This window comes from Halictus rubicundus, chromosome 4, assembly GCF_050948215.1.
Source record: "Halictus rubicundus isolate RS-2024b chromosome 4, iyHalRubi1_principal, whole genome shotgun sequence".
In the NCBI taxonomy this organism is placed as follows: Eukaryota; Metazoa; Arthropoda; class Insecta; order Hymenoptera; family Halictidae; genus Halictus; species Halictus rubicundus.
This window is the reverse complement of record NC_135152.1, coordinates 19,804,633-19,827,992: the sequence shown is the minus strand read 5'-3', so window position 1 is coordinate 19,827,992 and position 23,360 is coordinate 19,804,633. Positions and strand designations below refer to the sequence as shown.

The 23,360-nt window shown below is 39.8% G+C and overlaps 1 protein-coding gene across 1 annotated transcript in view; it reads right to left on the bottom strand.

Moving 5' to 3' along the window:
- The window catches only part of LOC143353749 (adhesion G protein-coupled receptor E3), a 159,610-nt gene that overhangs the window by 9,054 nt on the left and 127,196 nt on the right, over positions 1–23,360 (bottom strand). The window contains exon 4 of the mRNA XM_076787299.1: positions 3,573–3,832. Coding sequence (XP_076643414.1) covers positions 3,573–3,832 — 260 coding nt within the window. The remainder of the gene's footprint in view (positions 1–3,572; positions 3,833–23,360) is intronic.

The following is a 23,360-nucleotide window of genomic DNA, read 5'->3' as shown; positions in this document are numbered from 1 at the left end:
TTTTCCCGGCCGTAACAAGCGAATTCCGCGCACAGGATTTTCTCCACACGTATTCTCCGCAGTCGCGTCGGAACGAGAAGTTAAGGGGGGAAGGGAAACCGAAAACGGAAATACAATTCCGTATCGGGGGACGCGCTGCGCGAAATTTGCCAAGACGGAAGATAAAAGGACCAGTGCCCCGAAATACATACACATGCACGGGCCACGTTGAGAGTATATTGGCCAGGAACGCGACACGTAGATAAGACTTTCCCTGCCCGGAGGATAATCTCATCCATATTCCCCCGTAATATCCTATTCCAGCATGCTCGCTCTTGTGTTCGGCTCGGATGTTATACAGGGTGGCCCACATAACTCTGAACAGCTCAATATCTCGAAAACTATGCCATCGATTTTAAAGTTCTTAGTCTTAAATTGCATGGAAGTGGAGGCCTTTCTGACTACATAAACGTGATGTGGCCTCCCTTCCCCTTTAACGGGGAAGGGGAGGTACCTTTGTAATTTTAAATGGAACCCCCTATAAAATGTTATATATTTCGATTCTACCGGAAAAAACAAGTCAATTTTGTCTGAAACATTTTTTTGTCAGATACTTCCATGATGAGATATAACAGTTTGAAGTTTCGAGATGTAGGTACTTGAAGCGCTCGGAAATAGCGTTATGGAATTATACGCGCTCGAGTCCTTTGCTTATTCATGAAGAAACACAAACAATAATATTTACAATTCTTGAGTTTGACTCACTTATCTATGAAAACGTTTTCAGTTTAGAGCTGTTATTCAAGCAGTAACATTGTGATTATGGCTACTTTTGACACAGAAGTGAATATGTTATTAACGTTAGGTGAATGCCAAAAAAATTATCGGCGTGCAGCAGTGATGTTTTTTGAACGTTATGGGATCAAAAAATGTGATGCAACATTTCATAATTTAGAAAAGCGGCTTCGCGAGCACGGTGAATTGTGTAAAAAAACTCGCAATAAACCTAAAGCTGTCACTAATGAAAATAACAGTGCCAGTATTCTTGCTGAAATTACATTAAATCCTCATATTAGTCAACGTACAATTGCACAAACATCACATATTAGTCGTTCATCAATTCAACGAATTTTGAAACAGCAAAAGTATCATCCATATCACATGGTTTTATCACAAGAGCTTTCGATAGCAGATTACGATCACCGCGTAAGATTTTGTGAGTGGCTGCAGGGTGTTGTGGAAAATGACTTTTTGTGCAAAATACTTTTTTCCGATGAGGCCACTTTTATGAATTCAGGGCATGTAAATAGACATAATCTGCATTATTGGGCCGTGGAAAACCCAAATTGGATGCGATGTGTTCCCTTCCAACATCGATGGTCTTTAAATGTTTGGTGTGGCCTAATAGGAGATTTTGTGATTGGACCTTATTTTTTTCAAGAAACTGTAACATCTGCAAGTTATTGTGATTTCTTAAAAAATCATTTGCCTGCGCTTTTGGAAGATGTGCCACTGCACGTTAGAAGAGAAATGTGGTTCCAACAAGACGGCGCTCCTCCACATTTTGCAATCATCACCAGGCAATTTTTGAACGAAAAATTTGAGAACAAATGGATAGATCGTGGGGGACCTCGTCAATGGCCTCCTCGATCCCCCGATCTAACACCATTAGATTTTTTCTTATGGGGATATGTAAAGGACAAAGTTATGTTTGAACCGCCGACGACAAAAGAGGATATGAAACAAAGAATACGTGACGCTTGCGCTTCAGTGACTCCCGAAATGTTAAAAAGTGTTAGAACAACTTTGATGTTTCGAGTAAATAAATGTTTACAAGCCCGTGGTGGACATTTTGAACATTTAATTTAAAGTACATTTGATTTCTTCACGAATAAGCAAAGGACTCGAGCGCGTATAATTCCATAACGCTATTTCCGAGCGCTTCAAGTACCTACAACTCGAAACTTCAAACTGTTATATCTCATCATGGAAGTATCTGACAAAAAAATGTTTCAGACAAAATTGACTTGTTTTTTCCTGTAGAATCTAAATATGTAACATTTTATAGGGGGTTCCATTTAAAATTACAAAGGTACCTCCCCTGCCCCGTTAAAAGGGAAGGGAGGCCACTTCACGTTTATGTAGTCAGAAAGGCCCTTCAGTTCCATGCAATTTAAGACTAAGAACTTTAAAATCGATGGCACAGTTTTCGAGATATTGAGCTGTTCAGAGTTATGTGGGCCACCCTGTATACTTTTATTTTATGTATGATCCAGTCGCGCAACGCGTTCCACGGCTTTTATCGTAAACTGGAGCGGACGTCCGCGTCCTGTACAGGAAACGACGCTAACGAAAGACGTCCCGACGGCAACATTGCCCGCGATTTTTCAACGGATTCTCGAATGTTCCTCGTGCGGAAACTTCGGATACCGTGCGACGTATAAAAGAAATCGGATGTTGTCGGGTTTTCTTCGACGGTATCGGCTTTTGCACGCTGTTACACATTTATCTGCCAAATTCAGCTGTGAACATCCTAACACGTGTGTTATGAGCAATTTAGTACGGGCGTGAGACTCCGCGATAATGGAGTTGATGTTCGAACAAGGGGTGAAGTCTTGTGTCAAATTTCTAAAATTTATTACACAGGCGGTGGTAGGTCGATGCAATTTGACAGATCGACGTGTACGAGCTGCGAAACTATTAACCCTTTGCACTCGGCGCTATTTTAATTCTAAAACGAAATTTTTCTTCCGTCTTAGAATATTTTCATTTTAATCGTACGAAACCGATCCGATTTCCATATGTAATATTTAAATGTTTAGCGATCTGTTAAATACAAATTTTGTAATGTAACAAACATTTTGTAATATTTTTTGCCATTTCTTTGAAATAATGCCACAACAATTTTTAGTGGTGCTCCAGAGTCGCCACTCGAGTGCAAAGGGTTAACGCTTCCAAACATTTCGCCGAAACTACAATATTTCGTTTTATTGCAATGTGTGGGGTTGTCACATACAGTCCCACGAACTCTGTTCATTTGAACGTCTTGGTTATTTCAAACAATGCGAGAAAATGTTACTTGCAGAAGTTGCAAGGTTTAGGAAACTATATAATGTGGTGTAAATGATATTGTTGCAAGTGGAGGCGTAGAGAAGATATAGGGGTCAATATAGAGGTCGAACATTCTTCATGAAAACAGAGCCAAATATCTTAGCAACGGTCAATTGTTTTAGGACAAATACAATTTAGTACTTTTATACTCAGAATACGGCAATCTATCGAAATCGAAATAATTGGACATTCCATTTAGAAAAACAAAGGTGACCTCTACGCCTCCACTTGCAAGAATATCATTTATACCACATTATATAGTTTCTTAAACTTCTGTAAGTAACATATTCAAGTGGACAGAGTTCGTGGGACACACTGTATTTGCGACCCGCAAAACGTTGTAACATGGATAATACAGCAAAACGAGTTTTGGATTTGACTTCGATTTCGTTCTGAATCCTCCCGTCGGAAAATTCACAATTTTCCGAAAAAGTAAGTTTCTTTTCGGCGGTGTTTCGCTAGTGGAAAGAAAGGTGTGTTACCAGCAGTTGAAGGGAATTAGGTCCGCGACGTTCCAGATGTCGGACGCCTCTCGTATCTGGAGGAAAATGGCGACCCCCAGGTTGAGGAATGGCGCACCCCAGGCGAACAAACTGTACTTGAGGTAGGTCGGCGGGTCGTCGCGACGCGGGATCGACGCTACCGTCGCGTACAGGTGATGACACATTGCTGCCAACCAGCAGACCACCGTCATCCGTAGGTACTGCAGGCTCAGCCCCAGGGAAATGCACAGCTCCGAGTCCTGAGTGCAATGCAAATATTTCTTCCTTGATACGTGGAACAGGTTCTCACCCCTGGCGCATTCTTCGAGAACAAACGAATGAAAATTGCCAGGCTAAATGTCCCCTAACTGGATCAGACACGATCCACGATCATGAACAAACGCAACTAACCTATTCCAATCGTTTTCATCTCGAATAATGCAACCATTCTTGAATTTTCCTAGCATCTTTACCGATTGTTTAACTCATTCACTTTCATTTGAAATTATAACTCAATTGTAACGCGCATTAGGATATTCTGTACACTATTCTACAGGTTCTGGGGGACCAGGAAAAATGTCTAAAACACTCTTCTGAAAATCAGAAAAGAAATTCGCTCGTGCAATGCTGTGATGCGTAAACCAGCGTTATTAAAATAATCGATCCGTAAATATAATTGAAAAAGGCTTATCTCCGGATCAGATCGAGCGGTGTATCGAAGGAGTTTCGACTATTCTAAAAACTGTTTTCCTCTCAGAAAATCTAGTGTCAGGATCGCGCCGTTTCAAAGGGTCCTCCTCAAAGAATAGAACCTATTTCGAATAAAACCGCAAAGATAACTCTTGCTTTTCGGAGCGAGTTCTTTGAGCCACACGCAAGCGAGCATCTCGAGAGCAAGACACACACACGTACACACACGTACGTACACAGCCCCGTACAGTGGTTCAAGCTTGTCGGGTAAATCTGGCGAAAAGAACGATACTTTGTCCCTTCTCGCGGTAACGATCGAGCTCGCAACAAAGACTCGCTATTATTCCTCTAGCCGTTGCCAGCTCGACGACGGAAGCGCATTCTCTCGCAGTTAGGTTACCTTTCCTCGAAAAGGAACGAGCCAACCAGTCCGAAGGCCGGAAATTCTTCGTACGTGTCGTTCCCTCTATTCCTCGGAGGACCTGTGTGCTCCATTCGATTTGCATTTCTCGTCGTCATAGTTCGTCAGTGTATCATCGTCCATCAGTTTTTCAGGGACTATAAGCTTATATTTTGATTATTATTGATCGCGTTTCACTTTCCTCGCCTGACTTTGGCCGAGAGTTGCACGGAGAGAGCTGGCTCGTCGAGCGAGCCTAACTGCGAAGTCGAGGAGACACCCGGAGCGTTCAGGATTTTCCGGACTTAGCAGGACTACGGCGTTCAACGTTGAAACTGTCGCCGTTATCGCCACCGACTTGGCCAGGCTCTGCGTCACAGGACACTGTCGTGGAAACGATTATTCCCAGGATCGAGGATCATTATTCCCAGCACCGGCTGGCTGTTTCTTTCCGGCCGATGGCGGATAGTGGAACGGATAAGAGCGAGTGCCGAATTTACACCCGTTTGCCTCCGGCGCACAGTGGTCCGAGAACGCGATATTACTGGGCAAAAATCAATTTTCGAAGTTCAAGATTTTGAAAAACTTTTTTGCTATACAGTAACGAAACACTTCAAACCTTAAAAATCCAAAATATTATTCATTTCAGATAATTGTGGAATCGAGGGTAAAGTTTTGAATAGAAAATTCTGAAATTCAAAGTGAAACTAATTGTTCTAAGAACTCATTGTAGAACATGATATAACAGGTTTGAATGAATGTTTTATATATATATATATTAATAGACGTACTTTCAGTATTTAATTAGTTTCTAAGCATTATTTAATCCATGGGCAAATGCTGCAATATTATTAACAATTTAAACTTTGAGAAGGGTTTTCAAAAAAGTATTAAGAGTTACAAGCATTAGACTTGTTTTATATGAAAGTTTAAACAATTGCGAAGAAGAGCATATAAATTTTAGCTGCCACCTCCTGCCACCTTGTACGATAATAATGTATTTTGATGTTTGGCTATTATCGGGTCACGAAGACCACTCGGCGCTTGAATGGTGGCTCGCACTCAGATGTTTTAACAGAGCAACCTGTTTGTTACGATAGTGATTGGTTTTCTTCTAGCATAATTCTTTTCGATCGCGTTGGTCTTCAACCGAATATTCGAGTCGAACTATCGATACAGAAGGATTTTACTGAGTTTTATGTCCTTAAAGCATTAGTTATATAAGTATAGTAACACATATTTATGCATATATATACATACATATATAAAGTAAATAGCATATTTATTTATGATTACATAATTATAATTATAAAATAAATCATATAATTATATTATACATATTAGTTATATTAGTGAAACTGAATAACTAAAATATATTGAAAAAAATGTTAAAAAATGTAGATAAGTGTGTCTCTTTAATTTTGACCGCAAAAAGCGAATTTCCAGACTATATGTGCGCAGTATTGAATCCGCCATTTTGAATTTTGAATTTTTGGTATCAGATTCGTTATCAGCAACCTCAAAAACACGTGATTAACAACTTTTAGAAAGTCCCAATGACATTTTGATTTTTCGCCAGTAAGATCGCGTTCTCAGACCACTGTGCGGCGATATTCGACAGAACCTTTTCCACCCACGCGCCTCGCAGTCGGTCCAAAACAGCCTAAACGCGGCAAAAAGATTGCGTTTCCAAAGTAGTTTTGGTGGGAACAGAATTTTATTTATAACGTTTCGACTAAGGTAAGGGACCCAATTACTTTTTTTTAATATTCGTTATTCGCTTTAAAAATAAAAATGATTAATATAGGCAGAGTAATTGGGTCGCTCAGGCTATGACCGTTTGAACTGCTCAAAATGATTTTGGACCATAATGTAATTCTTAAAAAGTCCCCTGCTTTAGACTGCACCAACCAATTTTTGCCATAAATGCAGAAAATCCACAGTCTATTAATCTATCAACGTTTGTTAAGGACGCCTGTCTCTTACGTTTCATCAATTTTCATTGTGAGTATGTAAATTAATAAATGCAACTGTGTCGGAATGACGCAGCATTTTATATTGCTCGGCTTTCCAAGAATGAATAAAGATGTATGCTCATCGAGTTTCTCATCGTTGAGAATGTAAAACTGTATGAAAACGGCGATGCTACTCGACTCTAAAAGAATTTATAAAGATGTTTAACGAAGAATTAAGCAGGTCAGTGGAACTTTCGAAAATAATTACTCAATCGGAACCTTGTCTAATACATTTTTCACCGTGTTTGGGCAACGATAGACCCACTTTTCGAATTTGAGCCGTTCACTTTGAAAGTGGCCTAAGTCCATTTGTCAATTATTTTCTGTTGCCCGTAATTACGTGTACAACTTCAAGTTAGCTGTCATAAACAACATTCGCGGTTAAGTATATTCAGAGTATATACGATCATTTTGGACACATAAGTTTTCGCAGATGGTTCAATAATTAAAACCATCACTTTGAAAGTGGCCTAAGTTCAATGCATTAGTGCAGGGAAGGTAATTACTTTGTTCTGAATGAAATGAAACAAGAGGATTTCTTATCAACACAATTTTTGGGGGACGCAATTTTTAAATGGGTAAAGAATTCTGACGGAGAAACAATAAATTGGTTAAAAATATGCTGGATGCGTTTTTTGAGAGATGAATCATATAAAATTTTCTATAAGATATCAATGGATGACACCAGTTTATTGTTTTTATTTATTTTCAATTTGAAGCATTTTAGATTGTGTCGAATGGGCTTGAGCTCTTTCGAATTTTGTAACGAATCTGGTTGCTAACTTTGAAAGTGGTTTTTGGTAAGAAAACACATATTCACTTAATAATTGCTATTATTTTAATAGGAAATTTAACTCTTTTAGATACACTTAAGCAGTATGGCGCATTGGCATCTACTACGTATATTTTTAATTTTATTGAAACACAAACCCTGCTCCGCCAATGCAATTCATTCATTCATAAGAACATCTATACCCTGAATTCAATTGATTAAAATTGTCAAGGAAACGAAGAAACTTTTGTACGGTTCACGAGACCTAAAATTGACAAATAAAATTTTTCTTTTGCACGGAGATCCGAGCTCTAGCGATCGCTTAACAGTCTTTTGAAATCGACCTTTCGGTTCCTCAACCCTCGCGTGAACATTCAAAAATTTTCCCCGACGTTCGATAAATTCGTACCACTCTACGATTTTGAATGTATATTTTTCTACGTGAAATGCATTTATAATTACCCAAATAAGTCGGACACCCGTGGGCATTTCGTTGCGTGTCAATGAGAACGTTCGAACAGTTTTGAAAGCAAATTGAAACGAAATTGAAGCCCCGGGTAGCCGGATGTTGACGCAAGAGTAAATCAACCCTTCAATGGCAATTCGAATCGTTGATCAACGGTTAGTCTCGAGACGAACGATTTCATTTTCTTTTTCGGATTTCAATGGGAAATCATCAAGACGTTTCTCGGCGTAGCAGAGACGTCTGTTTAATCGACGACATTTTGTCGGAGCTTTGAAGATTCTACACCGGGCATTAAAGCAAATGGTGTACAGTTTCAATCTCGTTTTTATTTTGCAATCGCCGATCTAAAGTTTCCAATCGCGCTCGTGATTAAGCAATTACGAGTCAAACGCGGAGCAAAGCTTAGAACCGTGCAGGGACCGAATTTCATTGAGTCGTCTCTCTCTCTCTCTCTCTCTCTCTCTCTCTCTCTCTCTCTCGGTTTTGACTACCATAAGCGATAGCTGGCAGCTCATCGATTATTTCTCGCGAATCGTGCGCGGCTAATTCCATTTAATTGTACAGCGTACCCCGGGATTTGCACGGGTGGCACGTAATTCGCGTCGCCAGGAATAATTAGCGTTCTTTTTTTGTTTTGCGTGTGCTCTCTCGTCCCTTCCCCGTGTACGTGTCCGCTCGCTGATTATTTTATTTACGACCGATGCCGAGCGACAAATTGTACGGCGGGACGCGCCCGCGCGCGGGCCACTAATTAAATCTTTGTAATCGATTTCCATCGCTTCCTTTCCTCCCGGAAAAAAAGCGATTCCCGTCGAGACAATTAGCTCGACTGTCCACTGATCTGTGGAACGCCTCGAAGTCGACAATTTACCGTAAGACAATTGCCTCTTGAAATCGTCCACAGTGTTTTCACTTTAAAACAGATTCACACCGTCACGGATATGCGATTCTCGGGGAGCAATTGTTTCTCAAAAATATCGTGTTACGTGTACCGTTGTCTCAGCAACCATACTCGATCGATCGAGAATTCGAGAGGGAGACAGAGAGAGAGAGAGAGAGGGAGAGAGAAACCGAAGACGGTCAGACTATCGGTGACACGACCGCCTCTAATTAAGCCAGCTGCGTCGCTCTGTTGGTTGACAAATGTCGAAGCCTGCGATGCCCAGAGGGTCAGGCTTTGCAGAGCCAAATTTAGTATTAGAGTATTTGGCCCGAAAAGCCGGAAAAAAGTCAATTTCAAGAATTTCACGTAAACTGTAATTTTTTGATTGCTCGAAGTTGTCGAATGTGTGTAGAACAATGTACTAAATTTTTTTTATTCATTTGTAAGTTGATGAATCTCTAAACTTAATCGAAAGTGAAGAGATTCTATGACTTGTATTGCCTTTCCAATCATGCTATAACATATCGTACATTTATCAGTGATTTTTACATGCTTTCAAAAAGCTGTGTAATTTTTTGCATTATGGGTATCTTTTAGGTAAGTACGGACTACGCTTTCAGACTGTTTTCATTTTTTTATTATACTTATTTATGAAGTTATTAATATTTGTATATGATCAATAATTCAGAGATTATTTTTACAACTATAAGACTTCATTAACGATTTTATTATGGTTCTGAGTGAGCCCCGATGGTCTTTTTGGTCTCATTATATTCTGTAGAGATTTGTGATTCCAAGCTAATAAAGTTTGGTTCCAGATTTGTCCAGATTGACGTTTTATAGCTAATTTAGTATTAGCATTTAGAAGTGTTTTACGTACGCAAATTAATGGTAATAATTAAAAAATATTCTTAAAATACGTATCTACTTATTAAAACATTTCACGGTCTACATATTTTGTATTAAAAGAATAATTTACATCATTTTAACATAATTTACGTGTAAAAATACTTTTTCCCAGCTCTTCGGTGCACGTACTCCACAATCGCCACGATTTTTCAAGGGTTTCCGATAATCTGAGGGAAAAAAGGTTCGAACAAAAGATTAACAGTATTCGGATGTCTACAAATTTCAATACATAAAATTTCGGAAAAAATATTTTTTCTATGAAAAGCGAGGATCATTTTAATTTTTTAACTGTTAAGATATATTTTCGATTTCATAACGTTATAGCTGATGTTAAGACGAATTCAACGACCAACTACATTGTGCCATTGAGCCTATATATAACGCTTAAATAATTTTTTCCGGTTTTTCGGGCCGAAGACCCCACTGTGAAACGGTGGGGAACGATGGCCGAGTTCATCGGGGGGTCTCGAAAAATTGGAACCAGGCAACGAGGGCAAACATAGAAGGGGAACGTAATCTCGAAGCGGGACGATGCGCGATATTAGGTATGCGTAGCCACCGCCACCGCCGCCATGCCACCGTTGCACCGCACATCGGTGCGATATCGCGAAATGCTCGCACGAGGACGAGTATCGAGGGTCAATATTCGAGGGTCGTTCGCGCAATATCGAGTCAATGGTTCCTGGACGCAGGTGCTGCGTCACTGGACCACCTCCGTCACTAATATCCCAACCGACCCGCTTTGAAGAAATCCTGAAACATCGTATCCTTCTTCATCTTCGGAGGAATCCACATTCTCACCCTCACGTTGTACGTGCTTCACTTTTATCGCAATTAATCTTTCACCTACCGTACGTCAGTATAGTGGCTTTAGTCCATATCATTGTCAACGTAATGCGAGACCCACGAAAGTGTCTCTAGAATTTGACACCAAGTCCAAAAGACTTCGACCACGCAGTCGATCTCCTCGAATATCTGAAATTATTTAAGACCAGCGTAATGCATAAAGTAAAATAACTAATCCAAACTGACGGTTTTGTCGACACGGATTGATTTTTCACAGGGAACGATTGAAAAATATATGGCTCCGTTTAAAAACATAAAGTTGACCTCCGTATGTCCTCTACGCCTCCAGGTACGAAAAGAGTACTGATCAGAGATTTGAGGCTTTCGGATGTAGTAAGCCGTGTCCTGAAGGAATGAAATTTTTTAATTGTTCGGCCGCCCAATTAGAACAGTCAACTTTGATTGGTGCTCACCGAACCGTAGAAATGAGTGAACCCACTATATAAGTGGAACGCAAAAGCGACACAACTTTAGGTGAAATAAAATCCAATTTTTTATCAAAGCAATGAACTTTAATCAATAAAATATTTTCCATCTTGTTCTATGATCTTTTGCCATCTTTCTGGTAGCTTCATAATTCCGCGCTGATAAAACTTCTGATCCTTTTCGGTGAAACACTGATCCAAGTGCGATTTCAGACCATCATCATTAGTGAAAGTTTTACCGTTCAAAGAGTTTTGTAAACTTCGGAATAAATGATAATCTGATGGTGCAATGTCAGGGCTATATGGTGGATGTGACGTCACTTCCCAACCAAGCTCCAATAACTTTTCACGTGTTACCAAAGATGTGTGTGGCCTAGCGTTATCATGGTGGAACACGATTCCTTTGCGATTTGCCAATTCTGGCCGTTTTTCTTTGATTGCTATGTCCAGTTTTGTTAGTTGTCGACAATAAACATCTGAATTGATGGTTTGGTTCCTTCGGAGAAGCTCAAAATACACAATACCTTTGTAATCCCACCAAACTGACAACATGATCTTCTTTTGGTGCAATTCAGCTTTAGGCGTGGTTTGGGCTGATTCATCGCGCTTGCACCATGATCGTTTTCGAGTTGTGTTATTGCAAACAACCCATTTCTCATCACCATTGATGATTCGCTTCGGAAAAGGGTCGATTTCATTTCGTTTGAGATGCATATCGCATGTGTTGATGCGTTGCGTCAAGTGAATTTCTTTCAATTCGCGTGGAACCCAAATATCGAGCTTCTTAACGATTCCGAGACTTTTTCAACGATATTCTATAGTTGTATGCGAGACATTTAACCTGTCTGCAATCTCTCGGACAGTTATACGACGATCCGATTCAATAATGGCTTTCATTTGGTCATCATCAACTTCGGATGGTCGACCAGAACGTTGGTCGTCTTCAAGCGAGAAATTTCCAGAACGGAATTTTTTAAACCAATTCTGGCACTTGCGTTCTGTTAAGCAATCCACACCATAAACTTCACATATATCTTTGTGAGCCTCGGCAGCTTTTTTACCTTTACGGAAATAAAAAAGCAATATGTGCCTATAATGTTCGTTTTCGCACTCCATGTTCAAATTGACACAGAACTAACAATTTTAATCAAAATTACGTGCAGTTTGCTTCAAAAGTGACCTAAAAGATGCAGTTATGAAATGTCAGAAAGAAAACAAATGCAACGTTAACAGAAGTCAATCAAACGAAACATAAAGCCATCTATTGCCAACCTAATAATTCCAGGGATACTCGATGTCGCCGTTTCCGCGGTACAACCCTCGCGTCACACCCTCGCGAAAAGTTGGAAAATCGCACGGGTGAAATATTCCCCTCTCGTTTCCCGTATATTTTTGCGTAATCGTGGTCGTTAGGGTGACGGATGGCGGCTCCGAACGCAAAAACGTGTTCGCGGAAGCCGCGTGTTATCGGAACACCGTATCAACATCGCGGCTTCGATTCGAATCCGACATACCTTCTCGCCGATAGTCGCGGTCCCGTGTCGGCAACGGGGATAATCCTGGGCTCAGTCACGTACCAAGGAGGTGAAGCACCTTTCGGCCTTTCTCGATTCTCCTCCGAACCCGTTCACCATCCCCAAACTATCTTTCTTTTCGAACGAGTTTCCTCGGGCGCAGGCACGCGCTTCGCACGAGAAACTTGCCGATATCTTATTCAAGCTATGCTGTTTAATTCAAGTCAATAAGTTACATGACGGTACAGTAACCTTGTATACAAGAAATTCTAAACGAAAATTCCAAAAACGGTCATTTGACCGCGCGTGGTAGGTTTAGTGTTAATAATCGTAACGCTATAACTCAACGACATACTAGATACTGCGGGTTTCGTGCATTCATGGCAAAAATGGGTGGTTGTGATTTTAAACCATAAAAGGATTACAGGAATTTAAGAGAGACAAATAAAGATTGCGGCGTTCAGACCAGATAAGTTTCGTATCGCTGCTACATTATTCCCCAGCCAGAAATAAATTTGTATGCACCCCCCCTTTTTTGTAATTTATGCAGACAATTTTTATCTTGCATAAAGATCTACTGATCACCTCGGAACGACACACTGCTAATTCAGAGTCACCTAAGTGAAACCTAACCCAGAGCCGTTCTGATTTACCGAAACCCTCGCAGAAGTTTGCGAGAATCGACTTCTTGGTCTCGGTTCCCACTCGTGCATTCCATAAATCCCGGGACGCGCGCTTCGAAAGTTTTATTGCGCGTCTCGCGGAGCGTCCCCTCGGCTATTCCCGCGGGACTTTTCTCGGGACCCTATAATATCGACTCGGACACAGAGCCACGCCGTGCCGTGTTTTCATTCGATTTATTCACGGAACGAGTCTCGTCGCGACATCGACTTTCTGACCGACGTCGAAACTCGAGTTTCCAAGTGGAAAAATGGAATTAACCCTTTGCACTCTAAGCCATTTTAACTCTAAAACGAAACATTTCTTCCGACCTAGAATATTTCCTTTCTACATATATTTTTTCTTGCTATACATACGAAAATGGTGCAATTTACTCCTGGAGTACTGAAAAGTTTAGTAATTTATTAAATACAAACAAATTTAATAATGTAAAAAATATTTTGAATAATGATACAGGAATTTTTAGTAGCGCCTTACAGTCGCAATTCGAGTGCTAAGGGTTAACACTAAACCTACCACCGCCGGTCCAAATGACCCATTCCAGATTTTCCATTTTACAATTACTGAAATTATAAAGTTTATTTCGTGTTATAATACGGTCCGCACAAAATCCAAATAAATTCAATCTCGTCGTTTTTATTAGACAACATGTATCAGCTACTTTTAGGGCTCGGTAGGTTTAGTGTTGAAGACTTGCGCCCGCGCCAGGTAGATTCCGGATGAATCCCAATCGGTCTCTGCATTCCTGCAGCGAGCGAAAAGTTGAAGAAAGTTTCACGGAGACGAATAGCGTATAAATAGACTGCGGATTTGATGCGCTTCCGACGAAAGCGAGTCGGCACAACGCTGTCAAGCGATTAGAAGAATTTAATAATTTTCTTTTACGATTAAAATGACGATATTGTAACGTATACATCGCGAGAGACCTTATTCAATTGAGTCTTGCTAGTACTGTGAAGTAATTTCTCAAATTCTTGCAACCTTCTTTGAAATTGCCATGAATGCTTAAAATCCACAGTCTATAGAGTAACTAATTCAAAGTCAAATTGAACTTATTTACAAATTTAACTAATTTATACCCGCGAACTATGTTTCCCGATCTCGGTGCGCGATTGGATAGCAACTGCTGGAAAATTCGTAGTCTAAGAATTAAATAATTTTCTTTTGCGATTATTAAAATAACGATATTGTAACGTAAGCATCGCGAGAGACCTTATTCACTTCAGTCTTGCTAGTACTGTGAAGTAATTCCTCAAATTCTTGCAACCTTCTTTGAAATTGCCATGAATGCTTAAAATCCACAGTCTATAGAGTAACTAATTCAAAGTCAAATTGAACTTATTTACAAATTTAACTAATTTATACCCGCGAACTATGTTTCCCGATCTCGGTGCGCGATTGGATAGCAACTGCTGGAAAATTCGTAGTCTAAGAATTAAATAATTTTCTTTTGCGATTATTAAAATAACGATATTGTAACGTAAGCATCGCGAGAGACCTTATTCACTTCAGTCTTGCTAGTACTGTGAAGTAATTCCTCAAATTCTTGCAACCTTCTTTGAAATTGCCATGAATGCTTAAAATCCACAGTCTATAGAGTAACTAATTCAAAGTCAAATTGAACTTATTTACAAATTTAACTAATTTATACCCGCGAACTATGTTTCCCGATCTCGGTGCGCGATTGGATAGCAACTGCTGGAAAATTCGTAGCCTAAGAATTAAATAATTTTCTTTTGCGATTATTAAAATGAGATATTGTAACGTAAGCATCGCGAGGGACCTTATTCAATTCAGTCTTGCTAGTACTGTGAAGTAATTTCTCAAATTCTTGCAACCTTCTTTGAAATTGCCATGAATGCTTAAAATCCACAGTCTATAGAGTAACTAATTCAAAGTCAAATTGAACTTATTTACAAATTTAACTAATTTATACCCGCGAACTATGTTTCCCGATCTCGGTGCGTGATTGGATAGCAACTGCTGGAAAATTCGTAGCCTAAGAATTAAATCATTTTCTTTTGCGATTATTAAAATGACGATATTGTAACGTAAGCATTGCGAGAGACCTTATTCAATTCAGTCTTGCTAGTACTGTGAAGTAATTTCTCGAATTCTTGAACCTTCTTTGAAATTGTCATGAATGCTTAAAATCCACAGTCTGTAGAGTAACTAATTCAAAGTCAAATTGAACTTAGTTACAAATTTAAGTAATTTATACCCGCGAACTATGTTTCCCGATCTCGGTGCGTGATTGGATAGCAACTGCTGGAAAATTCGTAGCCTAAGAATTAAATCATTTTCTTTTGCGATTATTAAAATGACGATATTGTAACGTAAGCATTGCGAGAGACCTTATTCAATTCAGTCTTGCTAGTACTGTGAAGTAATTTCTCGAATTCTTGAACCTTCTTTGAAATTGCCATGAATGCTTAAAATCCACAGTCTATAGAGTAACTAATTCAAAGTCAAATTGAACTTAGTTACAAATTTAAGTAATTTATACCCGCGAACTATGTTTCCCGATCTCGGTGCGTGATTGGATAGCAACTGCTGGAAAATTCGTAGCCTAAGAATTAAATCATTTTCTTTTGCGATTATTAAAATGACGATATTGTAACGTAAGCATTGCGAGAGACCTTATTCAATTCAGTCTTGCTAGTACTGTGAAGTAATTTCTCAAATTCTTGCAACCTTCTTTGAAATTGTCATGAATGCTTAAAATCCACAGTCTATAGAGTAACTAATTCAAAGTCAAATTGAAGTTATTTATAAATTTAACTAATTTATACCCGCGCACTATGTTTCCCGATCTCGGTGCGTGATTGGATAGCAACTGCTGGAAAATTCGTAGCCTAAGAATTAAATCATTTTCTTTTGCGATTATTAAAATGACGATATTGTAACGTAAGCATTGCGAGAGACCTTATTCAATTCAGTCTTGCTAGTACTGTGAAGTAATTTCTCGAATTCTTGAACCTTCTTTGAAATTGTCATGAATGCTTAAAATCCACAGTCTGTAGAGTAACTAATTCAAAGTCAAATTGAACTTAGTTACAAATTTAAGTAATTTATACCCGCGAACTATGTTTCCCGATCTCGGTGCGTGATTGGATAGCAACTGCTGGAAAATTCGTAGCCTAAGAATTAAATCATTTTCTTTTGCGATTATTAAAATGACGATATTGTAACGTAAGCATTGCGAGAGACCTTATTCAATTCAGTCTTGCTAGTACTGTGAAGTAATTTCTCGAATTCTTGAACCTTCTTTGAAATTGCCATGAATGCTTAAAATCCACAGTCTATAGAGTAACTAATTCAAAGTCAAATTGAACTTAGTTACAAATTTAAGTAATTTATACCCGCGAACTATGTTTCCCGATCTCGGTGCGTGATTGGATAGCAACTGCTGGAAAATTCGTAGCCTAAGAATTAAATCATTTTCTTTTGCGATTATTAAAATGACGATATTGTAACGTAAGCATTGCGAGAGACCTTATTCAATTCAGTCTTGCTAGTACTGTGAAGTAATTTCTCAAATTCTTGCAACCTTCTTTGAAATTGTCATGAATGCTTAAAATCCACAGTCTATAGAGTAACTAATTCAAAGTCAAATTGAAGTTATTTATAAATTTAACTAATTTATACCCGCGCACTATGTTTCCCGATCTCGGTGCGTGATTGGATAGCAACTGCTGGAAAATTCGTAGCCTAAGAATTAAATAATTTTCTTTTGCGATTATTAAAATGACGATATTGTAACGTAAGCATTGCGAGAGACCTTATTCAATTCAGTCTTGCTAGTACTGTGAAGTAATTTCTCAAATTCTTGCAACCTTCTTTGAAATTGTCATGAATGCTTAAAATCCACAGTCTATAGAGTAACTAATTCAAAGTCAAATTGAACTTATTTATAAATTTAACTAATTTATACCCGCGCACTATGTTTCCCGATCTCGGTGCGCGATTGGATAGCAACTGCTGGAAAATTCGTAGCCTAAGAATTAAATAATTTTCTTTTGCGATTATTAAAATGACGATATTGTAACGTAAGCATTGCGAGAGACCTTATTCAATTCAGTCTTGCTAGTACTGTGAAGTAATTTCTCGAATTCTTGAACCTTCTTTGAAATTGCCATGAATGCTTAAAATCCACAGTCTATAGAGTAACTAATTCAAAGTCAAATTGAACTTAGTTACAAATTTAAGTAATTTATACCCGCGAACTATGTTTCCCGATCTCGGTGCGTGATTGGATAGCAACTGCTGGAAAATTCGTAGCCTAAGAATTAAATCATTTTCTTTTGCGATTATTAAAATGACGATATTGTAACGTAAGCATTGCGAGAGACCTTATTCAATTCAGTCTTGCTAGTACTGTGAAGTAATTTCTCAAATTCTTGCAACCTTCTTTGAAATTGTCATGAATGCTTAAAATCCACAGTCTATAGAGTAACTAATTCAAAGTCAAATTGAAGTTATTTATAAATTTAACTAATTTATACCCGCGCACTATGTTTCCCGATCTCGGTGCGTGATTGGATAGCAACTGCTGGAAAATTCGTAGCCTAAGAATTAAATAATTTTCTTTTGCGATTATTAAAATGACGATATTGTAACGTAAGCATCGCGAGGGACCTTATTCAATTCAGTCTTGCTAGTACTGTGAAGTAATTTCTCGAATTCTTGAACCTTCTTTGAAATTGCCATGAATGCTTAAAATCCACAGTCTGTAGAGTAACTAATTCAAAGTCAAATTGAACTTATTTACAAATTTAACTAATTTATTCCCGCGAACTATGTTTCCCGATCTCGGTGCGCGATTGGATAGCAACTGCTGGAAAATTCGTAGCCTAAGAATTAAATCATTTTCTTTTGCGATTATTAAAATGACGATATTGTAACGTAAGCATCGCGAGGGACCTTATTCAATTCAGTATTGCTAGTACTGTGAAGTAATTTCTCAAATTCTTGCAACCTTCTTTGAAATTGCCATGAATGCTTAAAATCCACAGTCTATAGAGTAACTAATTTAGAGTCAAATTGAACTTATTTACAAATTTAACTAATTTATACCCGCGAACTGTTTCCCGATCTCGGTGCGGGATTGGATAGCAACTGCTGGAAAATTCGTAGTTTAAGAATTTAATAATTTTCTTTTGCGATTATTAAAATGACGATATTGTAACGTAAGCATCGCGAGGGACCTTATCCAATTCAGTCTTGCTAGTACTGTGAAGTAATTTCTCAAATTCTTGCAACCTTCTTTGAAATTGCCATGAATGCTTAAAATCCACAGTCTATAGAGTAACTAATTTAGAGTCAAATTGAACTTATTTACAAATTTAACTAATTTATACCCGCGAACTATGTTTCCCGATCTCGGTGCGTGATTGGATAGCAACTGCTGGAAAATTCGTAGCCTAAGAATTAAATAATTTTCTTTTGCGATTAGTAAAATGACAAAATTGTAACGTAAGCATCGCGAGGGACCTTATTCAATTCAGTCTTGCTAGTACTGTGAAGTAATTTCTCAAATTCTTGCAACCTTCTTTGAAATTGCCATGAATGCTTAAAATCCGCAGTCTATAGAGTAACTAATTCAAAGTCAAATTGAACTTAGTTACAAATTTAACTAATTTATACCCGCGAACTATGTTTCCCGATCTCGGTGCGCGATTGGATAGCAACTGCTGGAAAATTCGTAGCCTAAGAATTAAATAATTTTCTTTTGCGATTATTAAAATGACGATATTGTAACGTAAGCATCGCGAGAGACCTTATTCAATTGAGTCTTGCTAGTACTGTGAAGTAATTTCTCAAATTCTTGCAACCTTCTTTGAAATTGCCATGAATGCTTAAAATCCACAGTCTGTAGAGTAACTAATTTAGAGTCAAATTGAACTTATTTACAAATTTAACTAATTTATACCCGCGAACTGTTTCCCGATCTCGGTGCGGGATTGGATAGCAACTGCTGGAAAATTCGTAGTTTAAGAATTTAATAATTTTCTTTTGCGATTATTAAAATGACGATATTGTAACGTAAGCATTGCGAGAGACCTTATTCAATTCAGTCTTGCTAGTACTGTGAAGTAATTTCTCAAATTCTTGCAACCTTCTTTGAAATTGCCATGAATGCTTAAAATCCACAGTCTGTAGAGTAACTAATTCAAAGTCAAATTGAACTTAGTTACAAATTTAACTAATTTATACCCACGAACTATGTTTCTGCTGGAAAATTCGTGGCCTCGGGGATCGATAGAAAGATCGAGCGCAAGTTGCCGAAGATAAAGGGATCGGCGGCATCCCGATCGGTATTCATGGGTGGATAACAGTAACCCGTTCGCCGAATGATTATACGAAGAAGTCAAAGGACCAGAACGGATCGAGGGATGGGTGGTATCGATTTGAAATTCAAAGCAATTAGAGACGGAGGAGCAAGAAGGAGCGGCGAGCGAGTGCGGAGCAATCGCGAGTAATTGCTTCTGCCTCGGCCGATCGAACAATCGCGTTTCCCATGCAAATCGTTGCATTGCAAAACAATTATCCTGCAGCCGCCGCCGCCGCCGCCGCGGGTTTTTGTTAGCAGTCGCTCGCGCGCGACTCTTTCGGGGAAAAACGGCCGGCAGAGTCTTCCGGAAGAAAGTTCGAGCATAATTTGGGTCACGAGTCTACCAGCAGGTACTTTAATTTTCTTCCAAGCTCGGACGTATCGCCTCGAGCCATAATCGATGCGCTCGCGGGCCGCCGCGCCGCGTTTCCGCGAACATTCCCTCGGAACAACCCACGAATCCCGAAGGGACACTAACGCGATAACTATACGTCTTTTCGCTGTGTTACGCGACATTTTTTTTCGCAGATTGTCTTTTTCTTTTTTTATTTATTCAATGTTGCTTCAACATCGAAGGTCATTAGCAACACGGTACGTTTTCTTACAATATTTTATACGCGAAATCTGAGTCTGAATTCTGTATTTTATACAGAATGGGTAAGGGCCCAGGCAACTTAGCATTTTTCCTTTCATTCTCATATTTATTGCATTCCATTGTTAGATGATTTATGTTAACTGGTACTTTACATATACCGTGTTTTCTTTCGTATTTAACAAAAATGAATGGGTTATTTCTGAGTGGCCAATTCTGATTCTAGAAATTGAAGTTTCAATTTGACGATCTGCTGGACTTGGACATTTTTGCCACTGAAAAACCGCTCCTTCGTTATGATATTTTTTTACGTAATTAGCAGATTGTTGTACAGAGCAGTGACCAGCTTTTAGACGAGAACTAATGTTGCGGCTTGTTGTTAATCGCGACGCTAGAGAGACGAATTGCACGAATTCTGCTTGCTTCGTTTTGCTTCGATATCATTTTCGATTTTGTCCCGAACAATTTAGAACGACCGAAACAATAGCTACACGTATGAAAATTGCGAAGTTATCCATAGACTACCTTCCCGAATAATTATAAATCGATCAACACTCGAGGCGCAAAAATATTTAATCAGCGACTGCTATGTTACCGAACGTCGCAGAGAAATTTCGGGTAATTACAGTGACTCCCACTAATATTCGGACGCTCTTAACACTAGGTTTACGGAGCACTAAAAGTGACTATTTTACATTACTTCATAAAAATAACATGAATGAAATTTGTAGAATCGAATTTTGTAGCCATTTTTTTAAATGATATACGCCCAAAGAAATCAATTTGTTAAATAATTCCTCATGGACGCATCCTTACAATCTCAATATTCGTAAATTAAAAATATCAGAATCCGTCATTTTGACGGGTCCCGTAAATCTAGTGTTAAAAATCGCGTGACTGTGTCAATACTGGACTACACTACTCGAATTTTTTTGAGAAGTTAGGACAATTGGTTCGCTACATAACGTGAAAGGAACGTTCGATTAAAATTACAATCGGTCGAAATTGCAGAGAAAGTGCTAACAGTTGTATTTCGCAACTTTCTTACCCGGGCTTATATTAAAAGTTTAAAAAGTACGTTTTGTACATATTCTTCTCTACAAAAAGGAAGCACATTTCTCTGTCTCGCAGAACTAATCGAGGCAATTTTTATTTCGCTCGAAGGTTCAGCTGTCCAACGACAATTCTACATTTGGGTGAAGGTCCCGGTAGGTTATTACGAAACGGATAAAGGATGGTAGTTTTTATCGAGCGACATGGTCCCGATAGCCAGCGTTCGGTATCGAATGTCGACCGGAAATTGCACGGCATCAGAGTTCGATTAAAGATACGTCGACGCGGAGAGTTAATCATTTTCACCAAGATCCGGAAGAGAAACGGAACCGAGACAGAGAGAGAAAGAAAGGGAGAGAAAGAGAGAGAGAGAGAGAGAGAGAGAGAGGGAGAGATACATATAAAGAGTGAGATAAATCGAGATAAAACTCGCGACCCGTTAAAAGCAGCCTCGTGCACCGTGCAGAGGCAACAACAGAGTTTTCTCTGGCAGTTCTCGCAAGTTCTGCGGGGAAGGGCAGCAAGCAAAACCGTTGATTAACGCCGGCTTTGATTGCGTTCCCGTTTCCGGCTGCTCGCCGAGCAGAAAATCCGTCGTTCGGGGACCCGGTGCTCCGGGAAATTACCGATCTTCGGCGAGAGCACTCGGGTTTGCGCAAATATTTGCGTATTGCGCGTTCGAAGCGCGGTTCCGGTGCGGCCCGTCAACAGGGAATTGTCTATTCGACGTGTTCGAACGTTTTTCGAGGGATCCTGTAAGAGGATCGGTCTTTCGGACGCGGTTTCGAACGCGCGCCAGACGCAGGACGGCGAATGCTCGTGCTCTCGCCAATCCTCTCGCGAATGTGGATCAAACGGCGATTAGACGGGATAGATCGCGGCTTTGTTCGTTTCGCCGGCGGGGATCCGACCGGTAACACGCTGGCCGGTTTCGCTCCGGGCCCTGGCAAAGCCCTCCGGATCTAGATTGGAACGTCCGAGCGGATTAGTCGATTTGACGGCCGGTGAATAACGTTACGAACCGGCTGAAATTACGTGCCGCCCGCACCAAGCGGCTGCTCTTCCACTGTTGTCCTCGCTTTTCGCCACGGTTTCGATCGCCCGACAACCTAGCAGCCCGAGCAACCTCTCGGAACTGCGTTGCAGTTGGCGGAACGACCTCCGCTGCACCCCGGACTTGCGGCCTTGAGAACTCGTCGAGTGAAGTCTTCGGCGTTACGTTATTCCCGTCGTGCGTTCTTTATTCGTAGTGGCACTTATACGGTAGAACACGTGTCCAAGGATTTCGAGCGGGAAAGAGGGGGATAGTATCAGTTTCTTGTTTTGGGTGGCGTTTTCAAGGTCACTTGAAGGTCAACCTTGTTTTTTCAAAGGAAACCTATATTTTTCGTTACGGGATCTTATTGTACGTAAAAAGACCAGCAATTTTCGTAGCATTTTCGATGAAAATCGCGTCGCTCCGCCGCGACTATAATTTTTGACAGCCGGTCGGCGCTTCCGATCCGGTCGCAATTTCTGAAGAGGTATCATCCATCTCCCGGTCGAGTTCCGAATCTTTCCGAACGAAGAAACTTCTGCTCCCCGGCAATTACAACTTTTTCGTTTTCGGGTTGTCGGGCTTCCCGTTGGATCCCGGGGAAGAACTGTGCGCGCGACAGCTGCCGAGTAAGATTAATCCCGTGTACAGAGCGGACGCGACGGAAAAATAACGGGGTGCTCCGGGATTTATCGGGATAATTTCTGACGAGAAACGGTTTACTTTAGATGGCCCTGATAATCTAAATTATTATTTTCACGATTTAAGAGAAGAGGAATTGACACTGCAAGGGCGACAAATGGGTGGAGAAGGAATAATGATTTCGGTGGCTATAGGATAACATGGAAGAACTGAAATTTAATTTTTTTGCATAATCATAAACAGCAGGAAATACATAGATGTTATTGATAAGCACTTGTCAAAACATGCTCAGTCCATAGCGAACCAAAAATACATTTTCCAACGAGACAATGCAGCTGTGCGTTCAGCAAAGATGGTACAGGCCTTCTTTAAAAATAAGGAAATGGACGTTTTACCATGGCCAGCGAGATCTCCCGACTTAAATATCTTTTGAAAACCTTTGGGGAATACTAGCCAGGGAGGTGTATTCTAAAGGAAACCAGTGTAGTACTGTAGAACAATTGAAAAACCGCGTTGAAATGGTACGGAAA